Consider the following 25184-nt stretch of genomic DNA (forward strand, 5'->3'; position numbering starts at 1 on the left):
TAGTGATATTAAGTAAATGTGGCAAAACTAATAGTGCGATAGCTCAAATTGTAGGGGTAAATAAAAGTACAATTGGGAGATAGTTGGCTAAGTTTCGAGAGAGGGGTGCTGTTATGAGTAGTAGAACGCGAAAATGTGGCAGAAAACTGAAAACTTCACCCAGATCCGACAATGCTTTGCGTCGTTTATGTTTGGAAGACAGATTTGCTAACTCGTAAGAGCTTACGGAAAATTGAAAGGAAACTTCTGGGGTTAATATCTGTTCTAGAACTGTAAGGAAAATATTGCGAAAATTTGATTTGGTGTCCAAGAAGCCAGTGAAGAAACCAATGCTCACCAAACAACGTATTAAGCTTTTACAGGGGCTAAAGAACATCAGCACTGGCCAGCTGAGCAATGACGTAAAGTTCTCTTCAGTGACAAATCTAAAATCAACATTGTTGGAAGTGATGGGGTTGTACAGTGTTTCGGAAGGCAAGTGAAACACTGAATCCACTGCATGTACTGTAAAACTGTGAAGTTTTCTACTAGTGTTATGCTTTGGGAAGTGTTTCTCATAAAATGGTGTTGGGAATATCGATGTCCTGGAATCTAGCGTCAATGGAGAGAAGTACAAGAAGATTTTGGAGAAGATGTTACCATCAGTAAGGGATTTGTTTGCAGGACAACCATTCACTTTTCAGGACGATTCAGCACCCTGCCATCGTGCAAAAATGGTTAAAGAGTTCCTACGTGAGCAAGAATATGTCACAGCACTGTATTGGCCTGGCAATTCAACAGAAGTAAATCCTATTGAATATTAGTAGATGATTTTGAAGAATAAAATAAGAGAAAGGAAGCCCTGAACAAAAGTGCAATTGATTGAGACCATTGTGAGCATCTGGTAGCATGCAATGTCCATGGAAACTCTCCAAAGACTAGTAGAGTGCATGCCAAAAAGGTATCAAGAAGTTGTGAGGTCAAAAGGTTATCCCACCAAGTACTAGAGCCGAGATAAGAAACTAATACATGAAGTGCAAAATTTTGGTCATGTGCTTTTAAATCACAAATGCTACACAGATTACCATGTAAACAGACAAAAATGAAGTTATTACATACCATTAGAAAGGAAATAAAACAAGCTTTTAGAAAATATATAGATTGTATTATTTTCTAAACACCTGTCACATTAAAACATGATATAACTTAATCCGAAGGTAAAAATAACCGAGTTGCTATTAATTTTTCCGGCACTGTATTATGTTCATAATAATAGATTAGAAAGTTGAATTCTACTTTTAGATTGAATTTGAACCATTGGAATTAAATGCGTAGAAGCACTCGACGGCACTCATTGACTCACTTATTTAGTCTAACAAGTATATACTGCAGGAACACTGTCAATGTCACTTGTTATCTGAACAAACTTTAGTTTCTTTTCACACACGGAATCTGTGGATCTTTCGCACTCATTGTTCACAAGACAGCTGTGCATATTCTATGACATAGGGATCTAACACTTTCACGTAATGAACTCTATGAGTTGCCGGAATAGATGCAAGATTTTCAAATCGTTTTTCGAGATACTTCTTTCCTTCGTATATCTCAATCTGTGCTACCTCCTGAACAATAATTTGGATGCTTTTATTGCTCACAATGTTACAAAATTCTGTAGCGCTTTGTATCTTCTTCCCTGATTTCGCAGCCATCCATGTCATCCTTTTTACTTGGCCTCCAATCACATCCACGGCCCCTTTGCCATGATAAGACTGAAAGAAGTTCCATTCTATCTTAAATCCAAATATGCGAGTAAGCAATGTCACATTGCTCAATGTATACTTCTGTTTAAAATGATTCGCTGCTCTATCTGAAAATATTTTTACCACCTCAATGTTCGGAAAAATCGCCAAAATGTCCGAAAACACTTTTCGTAGACGAACATCCACTGCATATTTGTTATGTGCTATATAATCTGACACTAATGCAGACGATTTCTTCTGAACTTCCCTGTCACCTTCCTGTTTAAACCAGGCAACAGCAGTAAATATTGAGACCTACTTATTGCTCCGATGAGTTGCCTGACAGCTGAGAGAGCGATATGTCAGTCACTCACAATGCCGCTGCGGAAAACGAAATCACTTTAGAAGAAAATGTTCTAATACTTTTTTATTGGTCATGTAGTAATAACGCAGAATACCAAAGGAAATTTTAATCTGTCAATTATTGTGCTGTGTGGAAGAGTTTTTGAAAGTTTCTTGTGACAGACTGACCGTAACTTACAGTACAAATAACTATAATGATTTTAAGTTATTTAGGACCTTAGGATACCGGTACTTCAACTAATTTCATATTTACTTCAAGGAAAGACCAAAATATAGTGTACAAAAAAGACGGCTCGAAATAAAACAAATTTACATGTCAAAATTGTGACACGAAACATAAGTATCTATACGTGTTTTTTTTTAAGTGTTTGGAATATGACAAGATCTGCAGTAAGTTATAGACTAAAAGGAAGAGTATTTTAAACATTATCTTACGAAATAAGGCAATTTAAAGTATAAAGAAACATTTCTTCAACAAAAATAGTCCTACATCAATTTCAAGAAGTTCACCTCAGTATGAAATTTTCGTGGAAAAAAACACATACACACACGCACACGCACACGTAACCTCATAGCAAGATATACAAATGCATTCTCAAGATTCATTAAATCGATTGACTTCGACAAATTGCAGTAATACCACGAGTCGGATGAGATGCAAATGAATCATATATATTTTTAAGTCTGCAGAATTAGAATTTCAATATAAAAGAAAAACTCAATATCACACTTGTATATAAGTATTATGCAGTATATAGGTATATATCAAATGATAACTAATGTAAATATGTTTAAGATTTACTTTTACTTTTTTTGGGATTAGACATATATATAAAAAAGTAACAATATACCGGTACATCCATAAATTAGAGAAGGACTTAAAAAAAACACACTACCAACATTAAATAAATCAATCACCTATAGCTTCGAAAGAAAGTGAATAAACTTTAACCACCTCTGCTAAGATTGAAGATACAGCTAAAAGAAAACTAAAATATGTAATATTACCTTTGTAATGGGGCATGTTGTGGGAGGAAAAAAAAAAAAAAAACACACGCACGCACGTACACACACACACAATTTATAAGACCTAAAAATGCTCGAGATAAATTCGATGATTAATTCGATTCAGATATACTATACAGTTAATATACTAATAGAAGAATACATGTGGGTTATAAAACATAAAATGTTGATTAGCAAAGTCGTACTAAATGGCATGCAAGTACAAATGATTAAGTAGGCTAATATATCAAGATAATAAAAAAGAGAAAAAAAAAAGAAGAGAGAGAGAGAGGAGGAAAAAAATAACAACTTGGTCATTTAAGACTATTTAGAAACTTCTGCAAGAGTCTAGTTCTGTTCATTAAAAACATTTCTAAGTAGAGTGTGCTTAAAAGATTTTAGACTCTGACTGCTCCTGATTTCCTGTGACAAGGAATTCCAGGAACGAGCTGTGTGTATTGTGAAGGAAGCAGAGTAGAGAGATGTTTGATGGAATGGAAATGATAGAACAAGGTTATGCTGTGAACGTGTATCACGGTTGTGGTGGGATGCTAAAAGTGTGAAGCGAGGAACTAGGTAACTAGGTGTGGAATTATTTAAAATCTGATACAGCAGACAGAGTGAATGAACTGAACGTCTCTCCCGTAAACGAAGCCAAGATAATTGAAAGAAATACTCGGAGACATGATCATAGCGACGGCTGTTAAAAATGAAACAAACACAAGCATTATGAACATGCTGAAGCCTCAATGACAATTCAACACTACTGTAATATCACTATACAAAACGTCGCAATAATCAAAGTATGGCATCACCAGGGTCTGTATCAAGATCTGTTTCAGTTTAGAAGGAAAGAAATTTTTCAGTCTTTTCAGTGAATGCAAAATTCAGAAAGTTTTCTTACAGACATATTTTACCTGTGCATTCCAGCTGAGATTCGAGTCGAAATGGAAACCTAAGTTTTTAACCGTAGTACTGAATGGTATTATAGTATTATTTAAAGTCACTGGCAAAAGTGTATTAATGCTGATGGAAGATAGTAATCTTTGATGTCCTAGTAGAATTACTTGCGTTTTCCTGGGATTAAGGTTTAGCCCGCTTTTCTAGCCCAGCTGCTGATTAACGTAAGATCATGATTTAATTTTGATAGGCTATCATTGAGTAAGTGAGTATTCCCCCATAAGGATATACATAAATATACTTGGACTTCTCCAGATGGATTGACACACAACCAAATAGATCACATCTTGATAGATAAACGGAGACATACTAATATAGTAGATATTCGAACTTTCAGGGGTGCAGACTGTAATTCTGACCATTATTTGGTGATTGGAGAATTAAGAGAAAGATTATCAGTAGCCAAGCGAGTAGAGCAACAAGTTAATATTACTAAATTCAATATTTTGAAATTAAAGGACGAGGAAGCTAAGCAAAATTATCAGGTCGAAATTTCGAATAGGTTTGCCACTTTAGAAATTTCCGACGAAGTTGAGAAAGAATTAGATGTTAATAGCGTGTGGGGAAAATATCAGAGATAGTATCAAAATTGCAGCTGAGCAGAGCATATGTTATTATGAAACTATGAAAAAGAAACCGTGGTTTGATGAAGATTGTTGCATGGTAGTAGAAAGAAGGAAACAGGCAAAATTGAAATTCTTACAGGATCCAGTTGAGGAGAATAGAGACAATTATTTCAATGAAGGACGGGAAGCAATTCGTGCACTTAGGAATAAAAAGAGAGATTACTTGAAGGAAAAACAGAATGAGGTAGAAACAAATAGTAAGAATAAAAACATTCGAGATTTATATAAGGGTATTAAGGAATTTAAGAACGGATATCAGCCAAGGGTAAACGTGATCAAGGATGAGAATGGTGACTTGCTTGCAGACTCTCCATCAATCCTAAACAGATGGAAGAACTATTTTGCGCAACTACTAAATGTACATAGGCCAAATAGAAATGATCGGGACGAAATTGAAATACAAACTACTGAGCCATTTATACCTGAACCCACGCTTACAGAAGTCGAAATTGAGATAGAAAATCTGAAAAAGTACAAGTCTCCAGGTATTGATCAAATTCCAGCAGAATTAATACAAGAGGGTGGAAGTGCATTATATAGCGAAATTTATAAACTTGTACTTGCTATTTGGGAAAAAGAAATTGTACCAGAACAATAGAAGGAGTCCATAATTGTACCTATTTTTAAAAAGGAGGACAAAACCAACTGTGGTAACTTTCGAGGAATATTGCTTTTGTTGACGTCGTACAAAATTTTGTCCAATATTCTTTTGAGAAGATTAACTCCGTACGCAGATGAAATTATTGGGGATCATCAGTGCGGTTTTCGACGTAATAGATCGACTATTGTTCAGATTTGTTGTATTCGACAGATAATGGAGAAAAAATGGGAGTATAAGGGTACAGTACATCAGTTATTCATAGATTTCAAAAAGGCATATGACTCGGTTAAGAGGGAAGTATTATATGATATTCTTATTGAATTTGGTATTCCCAAGAAACTAGTTCGATTAATTAAAATGTGTCTCAGTGAAACATACAGCAGAGTCCTTATAGGTCGGTTTCTATCTGATGTTTTTCCAATTCACTGTGGGCTAAAGCAGGGAGAGGCACTATCACCTTTACTTTTCAACTTCGCTCTAGAATATGCCATTAGGAAAGTTCAGGATAACAGGCAGGGTTTGGAACTGAACAGGTTACATCAGCTTCTTGTCTCTGCGGATGACGTAAATATGTTAGGAGAAAATCCACAAACGATTAGGGAAAACACGGAAATTTTACTTGAAGCAAGTAAAGCGATCGCTTTGGAAGTAAATCCCGAAAAGACAAAGTATATGATTATGTCTCGTGACCAGAATATTGTACGAAATGGAAATATAAAAATTGGAGATTTATCCTTTGAAGAGGTGGAAAAATTCAAATACCTTGGAGCAACAGTAACAAATATAAATGACACTCGGGAGGAAATTAAACACAGAATAAATATGGGAAATACGTGTTATTATTCGGTTGAGAAGCTCTTATCATCCAGTTTGCTGTCCAAAAATCTGAAAGTTAGAATTTATAAAACAGTTACATTATCGGTTGTTCTGTATGGTTGTGAAACTTGGACTCTCACTCTGAGAGAGGAACATAGGTTAAGGGTGTTTGAGAATAAGGTGCTTAGGAAAATATTTGGGGCTAAGTGGGATGAAGTTACAGGAGAATGGAGAAAGTTACAGAACGCAGAACTGCACGCATTGTATTCTTCACCTGACATAATTAGGAACATTAAATCCAGACGTTTGAGATGGGCAGGGCATGTAGCACGTATGGGCGAATCTAGAAATGCATATAGAGTGTTAGTTGGGAGAACGGAGGGAAAAAGACCTTTAGGGAGGCCGAGACGTAGATGGGAGGATAATATTAAAATGGATTTGAGGGAGATGGGATATGATGATAGAGACTGGATTAATCTTGCACAGGATAGGGACCGATGGCTGGCTTATGTGAGGGCGGCAATGAACCTTCGGGTTCCTTAAAAGCCATTTGTAAGTAAGTATCAATAAGTGAGTTTGGTCGTGAATGTGTATATATATATATATATATATATATATATATATATCTGAAGATCATCTGCATAGAGATGATGCTGACAATGTTTAAGGGCAGTAGAAATGTCGTTCAAGTAAATAGCGAAAATTAGAGGCCCTAGTACAGATCCTTGAGGGATTCCTACCTTCACGTCTCGCCATGAAGAAACCCGAGTATTGTGAGACACACATTGATGGCGATCGCGAAGGTAAGACTCCATCCACATGATTGCCGTGTCTGACAAATGCAACATTTTCAGCTTTGCAATAAGAATATCAATGTCGATAGTTTCAAATGCTCGAGAAAAGTCCAGTAGTGATAGTACGGTCACTTCGCGTCTGTCCATAGCTTCACGAGCATCTTCAGTGATCTTAAGTAGGGCAGTAGATTTTCTATGATTTGGTCTGGCCGGACTGGAGTGGGTCAAGGAGATTATACGAGTCCAGGTAGTCGTTGAGATGCCTGTGGACTATACGTTCTAGTACTTTAGATAATGTCGGAAGAATACTTATTGGTCTGTAGTCGCTAGGAGTGGTAGGCAGAGTGACTTCAGGGAGGGGTCGAACAAGAGCATATTTCCTTTGCACAGGGTAGGAGGATGTGATAAGTGAAGCGTTGAAGATATGTGTGTAAGAGTTGGAAGAATAATGTCGATTATTTTACTAAGCATTGTTGTGGTAATACCGTCGGTGCCATGTGCTTTTGTTTTGATTCGTTTTAAAGATTTGATTATGTCTGTAGGAGATATGTCACACAGAAAAAATTTCTCGCGTATAGGTGGAGGTCGGGATGTGTGTTCGTCTATAACTTGTTGTTTTGTGACTTTGTCAGGACAAATGGGTGGTGACGAAGTATAATGGTCATTTAGTTCGTCGAGTGAAATGTTAATAGTCTCAGTCTGTGGTTTTAGTTTACCTAGGCCCATTGTTCGTAAGTTTTTTCCATAAGTTCTTTGCTGTGGTGTCAGGTTCGATAAGTCTGTGGCTATACTAGATTTTGGCATTACGTATTATTTGCGTCGTTCTGTTTCTCAGGCTTTTGTAATACTGCCAGTTATTAGCGGTTTTATGACGCTTATAATTACGAAAAGCCGCATCCCTTCTCGCCATTAGTTCCCTTATTGTGTCGGTCATCCACGGGGCAGGAGGTCTGGATACTCGTCTAGTCTTTACGGGTGCGTGTTTGTCGTATAGTTGTAGTATCATATCATTGAAATCTTCCACTTTCACGTCAACGGTATGTAAGTTCCAAACATAATTCCAAGGCATTTCTAAAGCGTCAGCTGTAAGTTTAGTTTCGTCAATGTTATTCATGTCCCTGTAAGATATTATCTTGGATATCCGTTTAGGACACTGAAGCGAGTATTCTACGTAAATTAAGTCATGAGTTGAGATACCGGGCACTGGTAGTTGTCCGTGTCTTAGGACTCTCTGGGGGTGAGTGGTCACAATTAGTTCAAGTAGCGTCTCAGTAGAAGCAGTATGATGTGTTGGTAGGAGGGGTAGTATTGTCATGTTACAGGAATTAAACATTGATTTAAGCTTAATTACATCTGCTGAATTAGTAGAGAGAAGGTCAGTGTTGAAATCACCGGCAACAATAGCTTGTTCATAATGGGGAATTAAACCCAACAGTGCATTTTCAAGATCAACGAGATGGCCAATTTTCGGGGGTTGGTATGTAATGCAGATGAGACATTTTTTAAAGTTGGAGGAAATTTCGACAAAGAGAAATTCTGGACGGGCTGAATACTGGGAGGGAGAGTGTAGAATGATTTTAGGTTGGAGATCACTTCTAATATAAGCTGCTACACCACCTCCCCGCTTTCCTGTTCTGTCATTTCTAAGTAGCGTATAACCATCCAAATGGACAAGTGAAGAGGGGAGTGTTGGTTGAAGCCAGGACTCGGACACAAGTATGCAATGAAGGTCAAGCGGTGAGAAGATGGAAAGAAATTCGTGGTAGTGAGACAACAAGCTCTGTGCATTCACATGAGCGACTTTAAGCGTAATGGGAGAGGATGGGAATGACAGCCTTAACAGATCGGAGGTAGACGGCGGCGGGGGAGAGGGATGGTTGCCATTGTCGGTAGAAGGGTGTATGGCAGTTAGTGCTCGAGGATATATTGTGAAGGAGTTGTTGTCATGGCTATTGTCGAATTCAGGAGCAGTCGGACAAGATTTCTGGCAAATTCCTAAGTCAATGTTGCCAACACAAACTATTAAACAGTAAAAATGCTATAAATTGTAACTTAAATTTATAATAAATATTGACTTAAAATATTAATTCTATCACTATATTAACTAAATAAAAACTGGGAGTGATATATGCAAAACTTTTAAAAATATTGAGTGTATTAATAGTAATGATCATCTAAAGAATTGCACAAAAGGGGAGAAAATAGAGATAAAGTAAAAATAAAAACAGAACTAGACCTTGAGTGTCATATCGCCCGACTTCTACATATTCTGGAGATCCTCCATGCGCACTATTCTTCTTTTTGTGCCTTGGTGGTTTACTATGATCACGCCGTCGCTTGTCCATACACTATTAAGTCCAAATCTTGTTATGGCTTCCCGTAGTATCGCGTGTCGCACCTTTGTTAGATCCTCGCGAACCGTAATTTTAGACGCCTTCAATTTTCGTTTGTTGCTGAAAATTTCCCGCCTCTTGCGATAACTCACAAATTTGACGATAATAGGACGAGGTTTATCACTATCTCGCCTACCAACACGATGGCTTCTGTCAATGTCCGACACATTTAGTTCGACACCTATTTTCTGCGCCATATCTATTGCTTTTTGTCGGTGCCTTCGTTTTCTTCTTCCACAATACCGAATATTCTAACACGCTGTCTACGCTGGTATTGCTCGAGATTGTCAATCTTACTTTCTAGTTCACTAATCTTTTTGTCTTTCTCGAGTAAGGTTTTCTTCAACTCAGTAATCACGTCACTATTTCTTTCGATGGTCGCTTTCAGCTCGGCCACAACGGAATCCCGTATAATGTTTGTTAGCACCTCCAGCCAGGCCGTGTCTTGCAGAGCCTCCTTCACGATGCGTGCACTGTTCCTTCAATTTCTACACTGCTATCACTCTTTTTCGGACCCATTGTATTTTCTAATATTAACTAACGTTAAACTTCGAACACAATATAACTTCTAGATCAGCTACGCAACAGTATCCACCTGCTTTGAGAACTTTTGTCGGAAGCGATAAACTGGCTTCTATTCGCTGTCCGCCATGACAGTAGTTGACAATCAGTCACACAGTTGAAGTCACAGTGTGCTGTGAGAAACCATGTACTTCTTCTTCCTCCGGTGCTTAACAACGAGAAATCTAAACTGAAGCATCTGAAGTACAAGACTCTGTAGCAGTTTCTCCCTTTGTCCATTTTATTCATCACAGGTTCTACACAAACCTTTCTTACTTTGCTGGAGTTCATGAAGATGAAGATCTTGATTACAATGAACCTGTCCGTATCTATGAAAGTTACTTTCTTTTTAGTTAGTTATTTAACGACGCTGTATCAACTACAAGATTATTTAGCGTCGATGGGATTGATGATAGCGAGATGGTATTTGGCTAGATGAGACCGAGCATTCGGCATAAATTTCCTGACATTCGCCTTACGGTTGGGGAAAACGTGCGGAAAATAACCCAACCAGGTAATCGGCCCAAGCAGGAATCGAACCCACGCTAGAGTGCAATTCAGGATCAGCAGGCGAGCACTTCAGCCGACTGACCTATGCTGGTGAATTAAAAGTTACTTAGATTAACTGAGTGTATAGTTTGTGTATTTATTAATAGTTCCCTTCCTTTTGCCATGTATGCTGTAGTTATTATGTGTTGTTTTCTAGAATAAACATGCCTACAGAAAGATTCTTCAAGGTAAGTTCCAACTTTAGAACAATGCAATTTTTCTTGTTATAATATGGATTTTTTTTATTAAGACTGTAAATTGTATACAAAATAAAGGCTTTGGCATATGAGTTGCTTATGTGTTGTGGATAAGAAATGGGATATTTATAGAACAAGAATCATATCTTGAGGTGGAAAAAAGATCACATTTTCAATTAACTGGTCATCCGAAAGATTTTCACCGTGCATCAAATACATGTACAGATCGACATGAATACAACATCTATACTGACGGCTCTCGGTTTCAAAAGGAGAACGACGTCACCTTGGTGGGCTGTGCTTTTGTTACCTACTACAACACTACTGAAGTCCACTCTGCCACGTTCCGCCTGGCGCCCATGTGCTCCGTGTTCCAAGCAGAACTCTTTGCCATCTTGCAAGCAGTGAAATGGAGCATTACCAACGGGATTGACTCATGTATTCACAGCGACTCTCAATCTGCCTTACAAACCATTGACGATATATACAACTTGCATTCCATAGCCGTCGAAATTAGATCCCTAATACTTAAATTTGAAGGTCGTATTTGCTTAATGTGGGTGCACGGCCACACAGGTACTGAAGGAAACGAAAGAGCGGATACATTAGCGAAGCAAGCAGCCTCAACCAACTCAGAATATAAATATTCCACCTGTCCTATTTCGTACATTAAGCAGAAGATCAAGCACACAACTACACTCAAGTGGAATACATACTGGAACTCTAGTGTTAAAGGCTCTGTGATCAAGAAATTATTCTTTCCCGATGTACAAGACAGACTATGTTGCAGTCAGTTCTCAACCGACTTCTTTTACACTCAATTTATGACCGGCCATGGAAAATTCGGTTCCTACTTTGAAAGATTTAGGATCAAAAGTGCAGAAGAATCTCTGTGCATATGCCAAGAGAATCAGACTGTTGAACATTTGATTTTTCACTGTCCAGTGTTCGAAAGGAAAAGACACTTTTCAAGATATCATATCTCGGACTGCAATTTAAATTACTCCACACCCCTTTACCATTTTCTTAGAAAAAAATGTTGTTACAAACAATTCACAGAGTTTATACGCCACATCCACGCAAGACTGTAGCTATTAATTGTATATAAATTAATGATGTTATAAAATCCTAATGCACTATGTAAAACAAGGTGTCTATCTTTGGGACATAATAATAGTAATAACAACAATAACTATGTTTGTATTATAGATTTTACTATTGTTGAGTATTTGATGACAGGTATATAGTTTGTAACCATAAGTAATTTTGTTTTTGTTTTTTTTACTATCGCAAACCAACTATATAATAGGTGTTTTATTTGTAACTAAGCCAATTCTGTGCATTATCTCATTAATATTGCTTAAAATTATGTATAAAATCACAAATTAATGTAATAATCTTGCAATTTCTCTACAGCTTCGATTATAATTTCTAATCTTATTTCATTTTGTTTTAACTGAAAGTAATTATTGCACAACGTATTTAGTATTGTTTACTGTCTCTTAATTAGTGTATTTATATTGTAACTATGATTCACACCTACTATTAATTCTTTAAAATTGTGTATTATCACTACATAATGTATTTCACATGTAACAAACTACAACCCTAATATACCAAAGGTAAAATAGGGTTTCAATATTTGGATAACAATAATAACAGTAATAATAATAATAATAATAATAATAATAATAATAATAATAATAATAATCTGTTGTGGATAAACTATCTCAACATTATGCTTGGAGACCAAGGGGTATAAGTGACACTTGCACTATTTACATTAAATTGGATCAATTTTTCTGGATAATTGGACATAAGTGAAAGCCTAGAACATATATACTAACAGATAGCTCTTTTATATTGGCTTTAGGGTTTGCAGCGAGGCCGGCTTGATGTAGTTCAATAATCGTCAACAGATGGCACAATGACCAACACCATCACGAGACACGAACTCTGAACCGGTCTGGTCGGTCTAAATCGATTATTTCTTGCTTACGAGATATTCTCGTAAAGTACGCCTTTGTATTGAATAGAATACAATGCAGAGTCTCGCGCAAACCCAATCTACCTAGAATTTTTAGACCATGTTATAAAGTTATCGGTGGGCTAAATTATGATTCGTTATCTCTTCTGTTTTTATATATTTGTCGTGAATATTATTTATATTATCAACTGAGTGTATAACATAATTTATCCGTTAATTGATATTTCACTAATGATAAATCCAAAGAACAATGGGAAATAAGGGACTAAACACTGAAAAATAAATAAAATAAGAGAATTTGACGTTCATAATTATAATGTTGTCGGAGTTTTGTTATACTTTACTTTGAATTATTTTAATTTGCACCACAAAAACTTATGTAAATTAATGTTAACATTACCTATTTAGTTATGATAGTAGTATATTGGAAAATTTGTGCATATAGCCTGATTACAATATATAAGTAATCCTATCCTAACCTAACCAATGGTAGTCTTGTTTATTTCAGACATGTTCGTATAATTATAAGAAGAATAATCTAGTTTGCAGCCTGTGATATTGTCTCGTTTACAGTATTATATAATATACATATTACGATATTTACTAGGTATTTTAACAATATATAGTTAATAATATTATAAAATATACAGGCCTAATCCATTACCAAGAAATAGCCCTTCCCTCACATGTTCAATACTGTTTACCTCAAAAGGCCTTCAAACCTTAAAAACTATTAGAAACTGGATTAAAATAGTCATGTTGATGTAGGCCTACAACACTACATTTTTTGTCACTACTCCTGATCCCATTCTAACAGTTTCAGGTTTTGTAATTTGTAACAATACTAACAATACTGATGGGTCATTCCATAGTCACACACGTAACATTTTCGAAGTAACTATGATCTTCACAGGAGACTTAATCAAATACTTAGGAGTTCATGAAAGACACATCACTGTTTTTTAACGTAAGCATTCCAAAATATAAACAGAAAATCATAATGAAAAGGAATAATTAATAATGTAAAAAATATTAAATATTATATGGTGTGACACATGAACATTTTCTTGCCACTTAATTTATTACCAAAATGGAAAATGTTCATATTATTGTGCCAAATGTCATAAATGCATTTAGTTGTTTTTGAAACAATTAAGACATTTGTGAAGTACATGTAACTGCTAAATCGTATACTTTAATAAAAATAACAGTGCCATTAACAAATAAAATATTACAAATTATATTGTGACACACGAACATTTCTGTCAAGTTGATTACTAATCTTTTCAAATGCATATAGAGATTTACCGTATACACTGTGCCTACAGTTATTATTATACAAAGCAACACTTGATTACACTAAAGTGTCCACACCTGTGGAGTAATGGTCAGCGCGTCTGACTGCGAAACCAGGTGGCCCGGGTTCGAATCCCGGTCGGGGCAAGTTACCTGGTTGAGGTTTTTTCCGGGGTTTTCCCTCAACCCAATACGAGCAAATGCTGGGTAACTTTCGGTGCTGGACCCCGGACTCATTTCACCGGCATTATCACCTTCATATCATTCAGACGCTAAATAATTTAGATGTTGATACAGCGTCGTAAAATAACCCAATAAAAAAAATTACACTAAAGTACACTTTCAGATTTAAAATATCCACGGTTGTTTACAACTATATGTGGTGATATCTCCTGTGTAATGTCACGTAACAAATACATCAATATAGGCTATCCACTTTTTCTGCCATTTGTAGTACTTCCCTTTTTTTAACAACACAGACGCTTTAAATTCTTCGCCACTACAAGCTTTTGCAACTTCCTCTGCTTATCTGACGTCTTTTTTTAAATTGATTATTTAACGATGTTGTATCATCTACTAGGTTATTTAGCCTCGATGGAATTGATGATAGTGAAATGATATTTGGCGAGATGAGGTTGAGGATTCGCCATAGATTACATGACATTCGCCTTACAATTGGGGAAAACCTCGGAAAAAACCTCAACCAGGTAACTTGCCCCAATCAGGATTTGAACCCGGGCCCACTCATTTCACGGTCTGATGTGTCTACCATTACTCCACAGCAGTGGACCGAACATGGGTTATGTACATTAATTCTTTTGACTTTCGGTTAGCTTTCTTAAGAATACGTATAAAGAAATGTAGTGTTTTCCAGGCTATCCTTGTAATATTAGTGACTTATTTCAACCAGTTTGTTACTAAAATATATACAGTACCTAAGTGTTTACTTGTGACACTGGTGATCCATTTAATTGGTATATGAGACGAATTTAATTTTGTGTTTTACAGAAGGATACATATTGATTTACTTTTGCTCACATTGATTTTAATTTTATTTGTTGTAGTCCAGTTTTCAATAACGTCAAGCTAGTTTTGCAAGGCGGTGATATAAGATTTATCACTAATTTTTTCTGTATATTATACAGTCATCCACGAATAACCTTGCCTGAGAAGTGACATTTCTATTCAAATCCTACAATAATTTTCAGTAAATATTTTGCACCGAGAAGCTATTATACATGTAATTTTACTTCTGAGACCAGTGAAATATATGCCAATTTTATTAGAAAGGTGCATGTATAATTATCTAATAGCATGATATTATCTGCAACAAAAACTAAAGGGCATGAAAGAAAAGAAGAAAACATTAATGCTGTGGTTCTTAGAGTTCCATTAGAGTTACACGTTCATTGTCCACTGAAAGTTGTATTTCTCTATTGAAGTGTAAAAGAGAAACTCTCATAAATTATGTCAGAAACAAAGAAAGGCACCACCCAAATATGTGGGATAATGAATTTAATAATGTTATTACCGGGACTTGAAAAAAGCAATCATATGTAATGGGTGGGGAAAAAAATACTTTTTAATCGCGCTTCTATAGTTCGACAATGCTGACTATTCAGAGTTTTGCCTGACAGGTGAGCTACCATAAATTCCTTGAAGTCCTAGTTATTACTGCAGCCAAATGTGTGTCTCTTGTCAAGAGTCCATTTTATTTATACTTGTTAAGACATCATTCATAGACTAGTTACCGCTTTCAGTTTTGATACTACATACATTGAAATTAATCTATTATTATTCGTCCTATTTATACATTTATATTGAATGATTCGGTCTACCTTCATAACACATCTCATCAACAATACTCGATAAGAGTTGAATTAGCTTCCATGCTGCGTTGTATTTATTTTGTCATGTTCCTATAGCAGAAATATTAAATAGGAATTCCTTAAAACAGATTTATATTCACTCCTATGCCTTTATATAGAATACCAGTACATATACTGTATTTCTTAAGATTTGGTTATACTTCATAAACAGTATGTTAGTGCAAGAACTCTTTTTTTCATATTTAATAATTCTGGCATGTGTCAATAAATATGCTTGAGACCTCTGTCTCTCTGAATTACTCTTTACTAACTGGAAACATATTCCAAATTTATATTTTTAAAAAGTATTAAAATATCCTCACAATTTAGTGCATAACAATTCCCGAAATAATCATCCTACATTGAATTATTAAGATAAAAATGATTCAATCTATCGCTTGTAACAATACCTTTATGGTCCTAATAAATTAAGAAATAATTTACATCCAACAGATTTATTTTAAAATGGCCTGCAGTTATTATTTTGAATTTTATTGTACCTTAATAAATTGAGTTAAGGTACAATAAAATTTCATCAAGTTTCAAACAAAGTAATTCCATCTTTCCAACAGGGGGACAATAAATACTTAAAGTAATGCTAAACTCGAAAAACTTATTGATGCAACTTAATTTCATATTCTATACCACTAAGACCAAAAAAAAGTGTCCTATTGTTCATACTGATTCAAGATGAATAGTTTCTTAGTGTTTGTCCATTCCACTTTTTTATTGTCCTTCCCATTTCTATTTCTCTCATTTTTAGTAAGTACTTCGCATGTAGTATATGTTTTATTTTAATACATATAATGACCATGAAGATATTTGGATATGTCTTACAAAATTCTTGCTGAAGACCATTGTGGTAATATTCTGCCGCATCTGTAGTTTGTACATTTCGAAATTTTCGTGCTTCAGCCCAGAATTCAGGCGGGGGGAGGGGAGGTTGATGTGCCAATGTAGTTTTCCAGAATATAATATTATTCAAAACATTCTCTAATAGGAGGGGCCTCTGATATTAGCTCTCTAAAAAATCTGATATCGGTACTTCTATTGCTGGTAAATAAGAAAGAACGAAATATAAAAATTTTTAACCACTTTCGAATTTCAGGTGCTTTGTGTCTCAGCTGCTGGTTTGATATACTGTTTGTTTCCTTTAATTTTCCAGAGCAAAAACTGTCCTAAGCGAAATTTACACTCTGTAATTTTAACACTGGGAACATTTATTTTGGCAGCATTGTGTGATGCTATTTCATAATATAACAAGAGCTTTGAAATGATTAACTGCTAACTACTTACCTGGGTGAAGCGGTTCCTGTGATTTCTGAAGTGAAAACCATTCAATTTATAAGGATTTTTTTTGTGGAGATACATTTGATTGTATATGCAAGGTGTAAAAGTGCCTAAACTGACTGACCCCAGTGCTGTCATGGAGGCCACACGAGGCCATATATCGTATGGAACCTACAATTTTTTTTAATTAATCGTATGGGGAAATGAAAATTTTGTCTGTAAGGAGCCATACGGCATATGAGTGCCTAAGTTTTGTACGTGGAGATCTATACAGATCTTAGATCATCTCTTCCTGTTCCTACTGTACCTACCGCCTATTTTGTTTGATGTTCATAAACAAAAATTATCCACCTCTTCAGCACTGGAATCCAGAATTATATAAAATAATGGTTGAAAAACAAGTAGTGCTGCAAATATACACTCCAAGATTCATCGAGACAAGTGTGCATCTATGGTGGTGCTACATGGTGTATTCTTTAAATCAAACTTGCACAATTAAATTGTAAAGCAAAACAATTTCTTTACTTCTTCTTTAATTAAAAAATAATAATAATTAAATGACAATTGGAGAAATAGAGAGAGGAGAGTAAAATATATTTCAAGGGAGAAAACAAGGGGTGGGGTGTATGGCCAAGAAAAAATTACCATGACAGCACTGACCAAACCTAACCTGTTACAGACTCATGTATGTAAGGTGAATAAGCTGAGTATGAAGGAAACTACCTCAGCGCTAATTTAACTCTTATAGATGAACTATATAAAGAACTTCAAGTGTCAATATTATCTCAAAGGTTTCTGTGTAACAAACTTCATTTAGAAATGCCCATCTGCGATTATGTTAACTGTAGAAGAAGGAAGAAATATTGTCGTCATATGAAGTTACTCAAATTTCCAATTAAGGACAAGGAAAGACTACAAAAGTTATTTTTGATTTCACCCTTATAAATTGAACGATTTTCACTTCAGAAATCACCGTAACTACCTCAGCACTAGTTTCAGTAATTTAAGGACCAGTATAAAGTAAATTTTATTAAAGTGAGAAAGAAATTCGTAAGGGAGGCGGTCAGGAGGGATTGAGGTTGTCTACTAATTCGTTGCAAACAACTATTATAGGCTATTTCATTTGACTAACGATGATTTGTAGAGAGCAAAATACCTACAGTAGGGTAAAGAATCTAAATCGGTACGTTTGAGAACGGATATAAAAGTGTCAGGAAAATAACAGAATTACCGTATATTGCAATTAACTCTGCATTGGCAGAGAAACCGCACAGGGTATCGTAAATCTGCTGAAAATTAGAAAATTGTGTAAAAAAATGCATTCAGAGCAAATTTTCCAGCCTGATAATATCTCGCCCACGTTATGGACATTGGACATAATTCAATACCGTAAGACTGATATAAAACGAATACTAGAACAATTTGTTAACCGAAGACGATGTTCAGTAGTTATTTAACAACATACAGAGCAAATAAAAACACAAACGCATATTCTAGCAATAGTTCAGATGAAAAGAAAATGATTAGTACGACCGCTTATTCGTAAAAAGAACACAGCCAGCTGTGTAGCCTACATGAAGCAATATATCAGGTCTACGTTATGAACACGTTGAATTTAATGTGGACGAGAAACGTACAGTTATTATTTATCTGCTTCCATATCGCATCATATAATACACCTGTAAAATGAAAACATATAGGCCTAGAAAAGAGGAAACATGTTTGGGGGGAGGGAGTTGTAATTCTTCCCCTTTCGGATAAATTTCAGAAGAGGGATACCTGGTTTTCCTTCATATTCAAAAATTGTAATCTTGTTCACACAAAATAAATTAGTGCCTTTTCGTGAGCATCATGATGTGCATTCAACAAACGCAGACAAATCTGCTCTTTTTAGTATTTTGTGATAATTGTTGCTAGGGAGATATTATATACTGAAAATTAAAAACAATTAGATTTCGTACATCAAATGATGACAGATTATATATTGAACGCAAACAACATTATATCAGCCACGTACCAAAATGTCATCTATGTGTGTTGATGAATTTGGGTAAAACAAGCTTCTGTATACTACAATTTAGCGACACATCAAAGTCTTATCGTAACATAACCTCACATTACAATGAGACAGAAATTTGGAGGTGGCATGACGTAAAAAAGTCATCCCACAGTCGTATTACTCTATGTACTGTTCAGGTACTCTGCCATCTAGTGTTTGTTATTGCAAGCTCATTTCTCGACACTAGCGACGCATAGCGTCCGTTATTTTCCAGTTGCGTCTAAATTTAATATAAGCTTGGTCAATCTGTTTTATATATGATCTAGGGTGAAAGTAAGAAACCACCACACAGATGACTCGTAAAATTTGTTTACCGGTACTCATTGATTTTCTCAAAACTCTATGTTTTTTGTAACTTGTACCGCTTGTGTTTTAGGCGCCTCAAATAAATTGTATTACTTTAAGAACACAAAATGTATTTTAGTTTTGTACAGAGTTTGAATTTTAAAGTTATGAAAATTAACTTTCTTTTCAATAATCTTACCACAAGCCACTTACCTGGCTGGAAGACTTCATAGCGTAGTTTGGTTACCACATCGGACACAAAATTTGTATCAGCATTGGCAAAGAATGGCACAGATGCTACTAGGGAGCGACAGTTGTAGTTTATAACATCCTGGAGATAAAAAATAGCATGGATATGATACATTTTGCGTTTAAACTAACAAACAGTACAATTACAAGGTGTTTTATATTTTAAACAGCACTATATTCAGAGTTAAAGATTAATTTCGTAACAAATCATAGGATGAGTAAAACAATTCTTGATTAACGCAGTAGAATTAACTATTCGACGAATTTGCAATATTTACAAGTGAATTAACCTGACAAGATATATACTCAGACCAGTATTAATCAATAATATCTTTTTTCTTAAGAAGAATTAGTATTATTTAATACTGCAGTGGTGTTCGAAGTTGAGCGAGGAGTTTGTGATTCTGCATCGTGTCATCAACGATTCCCAGATTGACTGTCCAGTGACATTTTTTGTCCACAATATTTACGTCCATCATAAATTTTCGTCCAGTTGAGAGTTTAGTCTTAAGTAATTTTATGTCCATAACAATTTTGTCCACCTTTTAAATGTCAACTTATAAAAATCTTCTACTGTATGAAATGTCCACAAATATTTTTGTCCATTTTCTTAATTTTAATCCATATTTCTTAGTCCACAATATTTATGGTTCATTGTAGGATTAATATATTATTTACAGAATTATATTAGGATATTTTATTTGAGCCGAGCTCGACGCATCAGTTAACCATATAATACACCATCTTGCCGACAGAGTTCACTTCAATAGTATAACATCGATGGCGCCATTTTTCCTCTTACTTTCTCACCTAATTTCCCATTGGCCGGCTAGTATTTTTTAAACAAAAGAGAGAGGGAACCGAGGTTTCTTGGCGATGCTTAGTAGCAGATAAACGTCACTCAGGAACCCGCGCTCGTCTAGTAAACGTCACTCAGAAATCCGCGCTCGTCTAGTAAACTTCGCTCAGGAGCCCGTCTTCGACTGGTAAACTTCACTTAGGAACTTACGTTCGACGTGTAAGGTTGCTCCGAGAATTGTGATATAATTAACTTTACTTAGGAACGTACGCTCGATGTGGAAGGTTGTTTGGAGAACATCTCGGACAGTTAACTTCATTCCGGGATTCAGTTGTGAAGTATAAGATTGTATTGGTTTTATCATGGAGTAGTTAAGTTAAAATTACGAAGTTATTTTGGTATTTCCTTACATTTGTTTACGATATATTTAGTGAATTGGATACGGACATGATTCGCTAGTGATAATGTCTTGGTTTGTGTATTAGAGATTGCGTGAGGTTTTATAGTTGTGGTGAGTTACCTCAAATTGAAGTTTGAAGGTAGTCTGGCGAAATTGTGATGATTAATGACCTTCATTGGTTATATCGTAATAGTGAATGTAATGAAACTGCAGTTAAATTGCTCTTTTGGTTATTCTAGTACATTCTATTCCAAATTGATTATCATGACTTTCTACACGATTCTATTTATGAATTTCGAGCGTATTGAATTCCAGTTTGGTATTTAAATGAGTACGCGAATTCGTAACTATTGTCGTTTTGTATATTACTCGCTTTCTCTCTCTCTCTCTCTCTCTCTCTCTCTCTCTCTATTGGGCATCAGGTTTATCGTGATAATACAGAGATTGTTACTATGTGTCAATTCTAATTAAGATCCAATCTTTAATTAATTATGTGCATATTGATTAGGTGTGTGACTGTTTCACATTAGGTTATGTCTTTCTAGTATATTGAGTCAATATACATATATCTTGAATTTATTACTTGCATTTTTATGGCAATTTAAAATCTAATTGGGCATTTACTGAGAGTTGTGGTAACGGCTGGACATTCATGTTAAAGGCTCATGTGTTGTTGGACATGTTGTGAGAATGTTCCAGTGGGCAGATATTTTTATAGGTCAGGAATCTATTATTTGGAATTTGTCAATTAGGTTGAATTATGACTTGCAAGTATATTGGCCCGTGTTGTTTAAAGTTTCGAGGGTTCTGTAATTTATTTATTGTTATATTTGAGGTTAATTTAGCATATCGTTCCTTTTCATTTAATTTCATACTTGTATGTTTCTTTCATTGAATCATTTATGTATTTGTTATTCATTATTTGTTAATTATATTTGTTATTATAAATTCACACTATTTATTCTGTAAGTCTTCCACTGCGCACATCCCAATCATCCAAGGCACCACTCCACCTGTCGAGTAACGTCCAGGTATTCTCGAATTTTGAGAAGAGAGATGTTTAGAGGGTTAAGGTTGGGATAAAATGAGCCCCCTCATATTTCAGCTGTATGCAATGAAATTAACTACAAATTTAATTTCTGAAGCAAATAAAGAAAAAATTAAGTAACTTTAATTATTTTCTACTTCCTCTTCATCCCTCTCTTCGGTATTGTACACTTTTATTCTGTAGCTGATAGAACGCAAATATAAATCAGTGTTGTTGTTATCTGCATATTCTTGATATCCGAGTACTATATTCTCTATTTGACGTTGATTTGTTATGTAGGTACTCGTATGATTTCCTAATTTGGTAACGGACATTTTTATGACCACCAGCAAGTTGTAATATCAAGATCTCATTGTCCCTTTGCTCCTTTTTTGTATGATCCAAAAATGTCCATATTGTTGCATGACGTGTCACAATTATCTTCTGAAATTTTGAGTGCCAGCCCTCAACAAAATTATTCGTTCTCTGCATTCCATTTAACATTCGATCATAAACGTTCCAAAGTGGCGGACGAAACAGTATTTCTTGCAGGTCTTCCCCTCAGATAGGTGGTTTCAAAGTATGTCATAAGATCTTGGCTATCATAGTGACTTCTTTGTAACAAGTCACCAAAAGCTCTTCAGTGTTGTCAAGGAGTAGGCCTACCGGTATGAATGGAAGACCCATCAGCCGCCTAATGTAATTGAGTATGTCATCATCACTGAAATGTACCTTCAGGCCTAAGTTCACAACATGCCGCCAAATTGCTTGTGAAAAATGGAATAGGCATTTACGGTGCTGTTTGTTAGAACGGCCCATACCGAGTTAATTGCGCTTATTTCAAAGTGCGTCATAACGAGCTGAGGAGACAAGTTCATATTTAAGCTGCATCTTTAATTTGTTGGAAGACTGCTCTGTAATCATTGCAATCTGCTCACTGTAATCCTGCAAATTGTTAGTACATATGTTACTATTTCTCTGAAAATGTTTTCTTTCTTCCTCATTCATGTTTTATTCTCCTTTGTGTGTATGTGTGTACATATAACTTTCCTAAGTGTTATGCAGTTATAATTTAAGTTTGAATTTGTAATTCTTGTAATTTGTAATATTGGTTCACTTACCATTTGCATATTCATTGAGTGTATTATTTTGTTTTCTCATAAAATTTCGGCCAGTGTATGGGACCGGTGCCCACCCAGCATCGTGATGCACTTGGAGAGCTACGATAGGTAGCGAAATCCGGCTATGCAAACCAGCTTAGGCATGTGACCGTGAGGCCAGCAGGCAGCTGGTCGGTATTGGTCCTTCATGGGCTTAGCGTCATGGTATTATTTTGTAACTTATTATTTAGTATGTTTGCATTATATTACTCAACTTGTACTAGTATAACAGAGATATCTATTTTTTGTGTTCTTTAAATATTAGTCTGTAATCATTAACTTGTACTTCTGCAAATTGTATCAGCTTCTTTTGTTTCTTGTTAAGTGGAGGAAAAGACCTGGTGGCCTTTACTTCGACAGAATAAAAAAAATAAATAAAAAAATAAATATTTTATTATTATTATTATTATTATTATTATTATTATTATTATTATTAATTTGTTTCATTTTTCTAACACAAGAAGTAAATTAATAGAGAAAACGAAATGTGTATTATTCCATGTATTGTGTACAACTGATAAGAACAACCTTGAAACACTCTTAAATGTTCCATCATAAAAGATCGTCCTGCTTCTACACAGATGGCTCAATCTCTTTGATGTATAAAATATAATTAGTATGTTCCCGTCATTATTTCTACTGTTGAACTGCAAAAATCATTCTCCATTCAGGCTAAGATCATATGGTGATCTTATAATACAGTCATGAAGAGTCTGAGGCGGTGGAGGTCTACCTACATTTTGCGCTCTGTTGATAGTACGTAGACCTAACAATGAATTTCTTTCTGGTAAATTCAGTTGGATTTCAGTACCATGGAATACATAAGAAGGCACATTAATAACGATGAAATTGTTGTCTATTAACTGCAATTCAACTTGTCTTGTATTTAGTTGTAAGGACACAATTTCAAATGGACTTTAGAAAAATGGACAAAAAATGTGAACCAAAAAAATGGACAAAATATCTGTGGACCTATGATATTAATGGACAATACTGGAAAAGGACGAATTCTTTATGGACAGAAAAAGTGGACGAAATGTCCGTGCACCAAATGAAAATGGGCTATATAAGTTATGACTGTAGACAATATAAAATGGACAAACTGACCTCAACATTCAAAGCTCCCTACCAAATAAACACGTTCTCCTTTTATTGTTTTGCTGATAATGAAGTCTACACATTATTCCGAAACGTTGGATGTTTCTACATCTACGAATGACTAAAAAACCGTAAATCCACATTTAAGATATAATGTTGCATACATTGGTTATTAAGAGTAATAGTTGTTACCAACTGAACTATATTTAAAAGTGAGAACTTCTTTAGACAGAAGTTGCAGATATTGAAAGAAATTATATGAATTACCGTAAATCCTCGCACCACGTTTAAGATATAAAGTTGCATACATTGGTTATTAAGAGTAATAGTTGTTACCAACTGAACTATATTTAAAAGTGAGAACTTCTTTAGACAGAAGTTGCAGATATTGAAAGAGATTATATGAATTACTTGTGACAAACTAACGGACTAACATCGATTATGACTTTGAGTGAGAGTCCCATATGTTTAGTCTTCATAGATTCGCTGCTATGAGGTAAGCACTATATAGCACTATGTATAGGCGGTACAGCTTATTAATACTGAATTGTTACGATTTTAAAAAGATTTAAGTCAATATTTCCATACTTGGTTACTTTCAACATCTTGTTTAAACTATTTATGTATTACAATACTCCGTCTGGGTGTCAGTGGATGAAACTACATATGCAGAAGAACGGTGTAGCGGCAGTGTTGTGGTAGGTTCCTTGCAAACCTATATTGTTGACTAGTGGATTAACGAAAAAAAAAAATGCAATCACAAAACTGTGGCGAAACTTTTTAACGATGCTATGAGTGTTCTGTGGCCTGATGGCAATAAGCATGACCGGTAGGGTAGAGAGAAATGAGGCAAAATTTTTATTTTGTAATATTCATTAACTCCTATATTCACAATAACTGCCTATTCGTTAGATAAGTTTTTCTGCATAATCTGATCTTGATCAAGTTACATTCTCAGGTGGCATCGTAGAGGTGAAATGAATAAACTACAAATATTGAAAAATACTTATAAACACAAGACAAGGGTTTTTTCTTAATTTATGAAAGCCTATATCTACAATGATCTAATTGGTTAAATAAGAA

General features: G+C 35.2%; 1 protein-coding gene across 9 annotated transcripts in view; it reads right to left on the reverse strand.

The window, feature by feature from the left end:
- Positions 1 to 25184, reverse strand: part of Ih (hyperpolarization activated cyclic nucleotide gated potassium channel Ih) — a 934537-nt gene that overhangs the window by 34259 nt on the left and 875094 nt on the right. For all 9 annotated transcript variants that reach the window (XM_069820890.1, XM_069820887.1, XM_069820882.1 and 6 more), the window contains one exon: positions 19582 to 19699. In XM_069820890.1, coding sequence (XP_069676991.1) covers positions 19582 to 19699 — 118 coding nt within the window. The remainder of the gene's footprint in view (positions 1 to 19581; positions 19700 to 25184) is intronic.

Source organism: Periplaneta americana, chromosome 3, assembly GCF_040183065.1.
Source record: "Periplaneta americana isolate PAMFEO1 chromosome 3, P.americana_PAMFEO1_priV1, whole genome shotgun sequence".
NCBI classification, from domain to species: Eukaryota; Metazoa; Arthropoda; class Insecta; order Blattodea; family Blattidae; genus Periplaneta; species Periplaneta americana.